We start from the raw sequence: 1798 nt of genomic DNA on the forward strand, positions 1-1798 counted from the left end.
ACACGCTCAGTACCTATACATGCACTAAATGGAGAGATGTCAGAGTGGGGGACTTCCCATTGAAAGACGCCCCGAGCAGTAGGGGGTTTGGTGTCTTAAACGCAGCTTGGCAGTGTCCACCACCATACTTTAGTCTGTATGTGGACAGCACCTACTGACTGTGCTGCTGCCACTTATCCATAGTCAGTGTATTACCTACAGTAGATGTCATTCGACAGGCCCCCAGTTTGGAGAAGCTGTAATCTATACTTTCTTTAAAGTTTCCAGACTCCTTTAACAAAAACATTTCACCTCGCAGAACATGGGAGTTGCAGGTCTACCGCTGCCGCGATTGGTTAGTTTGTTTGTGTTATTCAGTGGCACTGGTGGTTAAAGGGGTTAGTTCAGAGTCTACAAAGTCACACAATAACACAAACAAACTAATCGATCAAGGCAGCGGTGGACCAGCAACTTCTGTTTTCTGCGAGGTAAAGTTTTTTCAAGAAGTCTGGTGACTTTGAAGAGAGCAGAGAAAACGGCTTCAGTTTCCTGTCAGAAATATTCTAAATATAGCGTGATATTGATTTTTTTTTTGTGTCTAAAAAAACATTTAGCTGCTGCCCCCGTTCATACATAGTACATTGCTTAGCTTCAGTGTCAGTACTCCTGCCTGCTTCTCCAAACTGGGGGTGTGCCAACCGCCATCTACTGTAGCTAATGCACTGGTTGTGGATAGTAACCTCATACAACCCCTCTTCAAAAATCCAAACTACCGCCTTAAGCTAACAATAAAGTGGCACACATGTTCTGCCATTTGGATTTACAAGTCGCAATTCCAAAATCCTCCACAGTTGTAGGCCAGCTGTCTTGAGTACCTGTCTTCAGAGTTGGCAGGCGGGATGATTCTCACTCCAGAGGGGCTGACTGGGTCCTGGTCTGGCTCATCTCTGTGGTGGTCAGTCCCAGCGGTGGTAGGTAAGTCTCTCTGCTCTGCAGTCTCTTTTTTGGATCTAAATGCATCTGAATGGAAGAAAAGGTTTTACAGCATATTAAAGGTGATGGATCAGAAAGAAGTGAATCTGCAGGATAGGAGGTAAAGGGAGCATCATTGTGGGCACGCTCTAGTCAAACGTATCTAACTGGATGAGTGCCAAACATCTCCGCCTCCTATAAAATAGTATGAATGACAGTGAGAAAACTCTGCACCACTGTGAGTGGGTACAACTTTAAAATAGCAGGTACACTTTAAAGTAAGTGTTGCTGGAGTCGCAGGCTAGCTTGACAGTCTGACAACACAATTCCCTCTGATGCTGCAAAGCTACACGTCTAAGAGTCGTGCGGGATTCAAACACTCACAGTAAACTAGCCATGATCACGTTCCTTTAGGTTAATAGTCACGGTTTGTTTTAACTAAAATACTAACCTATGAAATATTACATTTGAGTTAAGCTAGTTGGACAAAATGCAATGTTTATCATTTTAATATGATGCTTTCAAACGATTAAAATACTTAATCGTGATGAATCGCATTAATGTCATAGTTAACTTGTAATTAATCGCAATTAATCACAAATTTTTATCTATTCTTAATGTCTCTGGATTTCTTTGTGTACCAATTAAATGCCTTTTATGGCAGACATGGAGCAGATTCGTTTTAACTAATAGAATTCTCTAAATTGTTTTTGTATGATAAGACTTAAAAGTCTGATTTGTTTGTTGCTATGCCCATAATCTAAGCAAACTTTGATCTTGCACTCAGATATTCTGGCCGCACTCCAGACGTTTTTTTTTTCTTTTCTTTTTTATCGTTCATCTCGTT

General features: G+C 41.3%; 1 protein-coding gene across 4 annotated transcripts in view; it reads right to left on the reverse strand.

Moving 5' to 3' along the window:
* The window catches only part of si:ch211-140l13.3 (uncharacterized), a 34598-nt gene that overhangs the window by 15284 nt on the left and 17516 nt on the right, over nt 1-1798 (reverse strand). For all 4 annotated transcript variants that reach the window (XR_004336134.1, XM_032542612.1, XM_032542613.1 and 1 more), the window contains exon 6: nt 855-999. Coding sequence is in view for 3 of the 4 variants with exons in the window: in XM_032542612.1 (XP_032398503.1) it covers nt 855-999 (145 nt within the window). In the remaining variant the exon portion in view is untranslated. The remainder of the gene's footprint in view (nt 1-854; nt 1000-1798) is intronic.

This window comes from Etheostoma spectabile, chromosome 18, assembly GCF_008692095.1.
Source record: "Etheostoma spectabile isolate EspeVRDwgs_2016 chromosome 18, UIUC_Espe_1.0, whole genome shotgun sequence".
Lineage (NCBI taxonomy): Eukaryota > Metazoa > Chordata > Actinopteri > Perciformes > Percidae > Etheostoma > Etheostoma spectabile.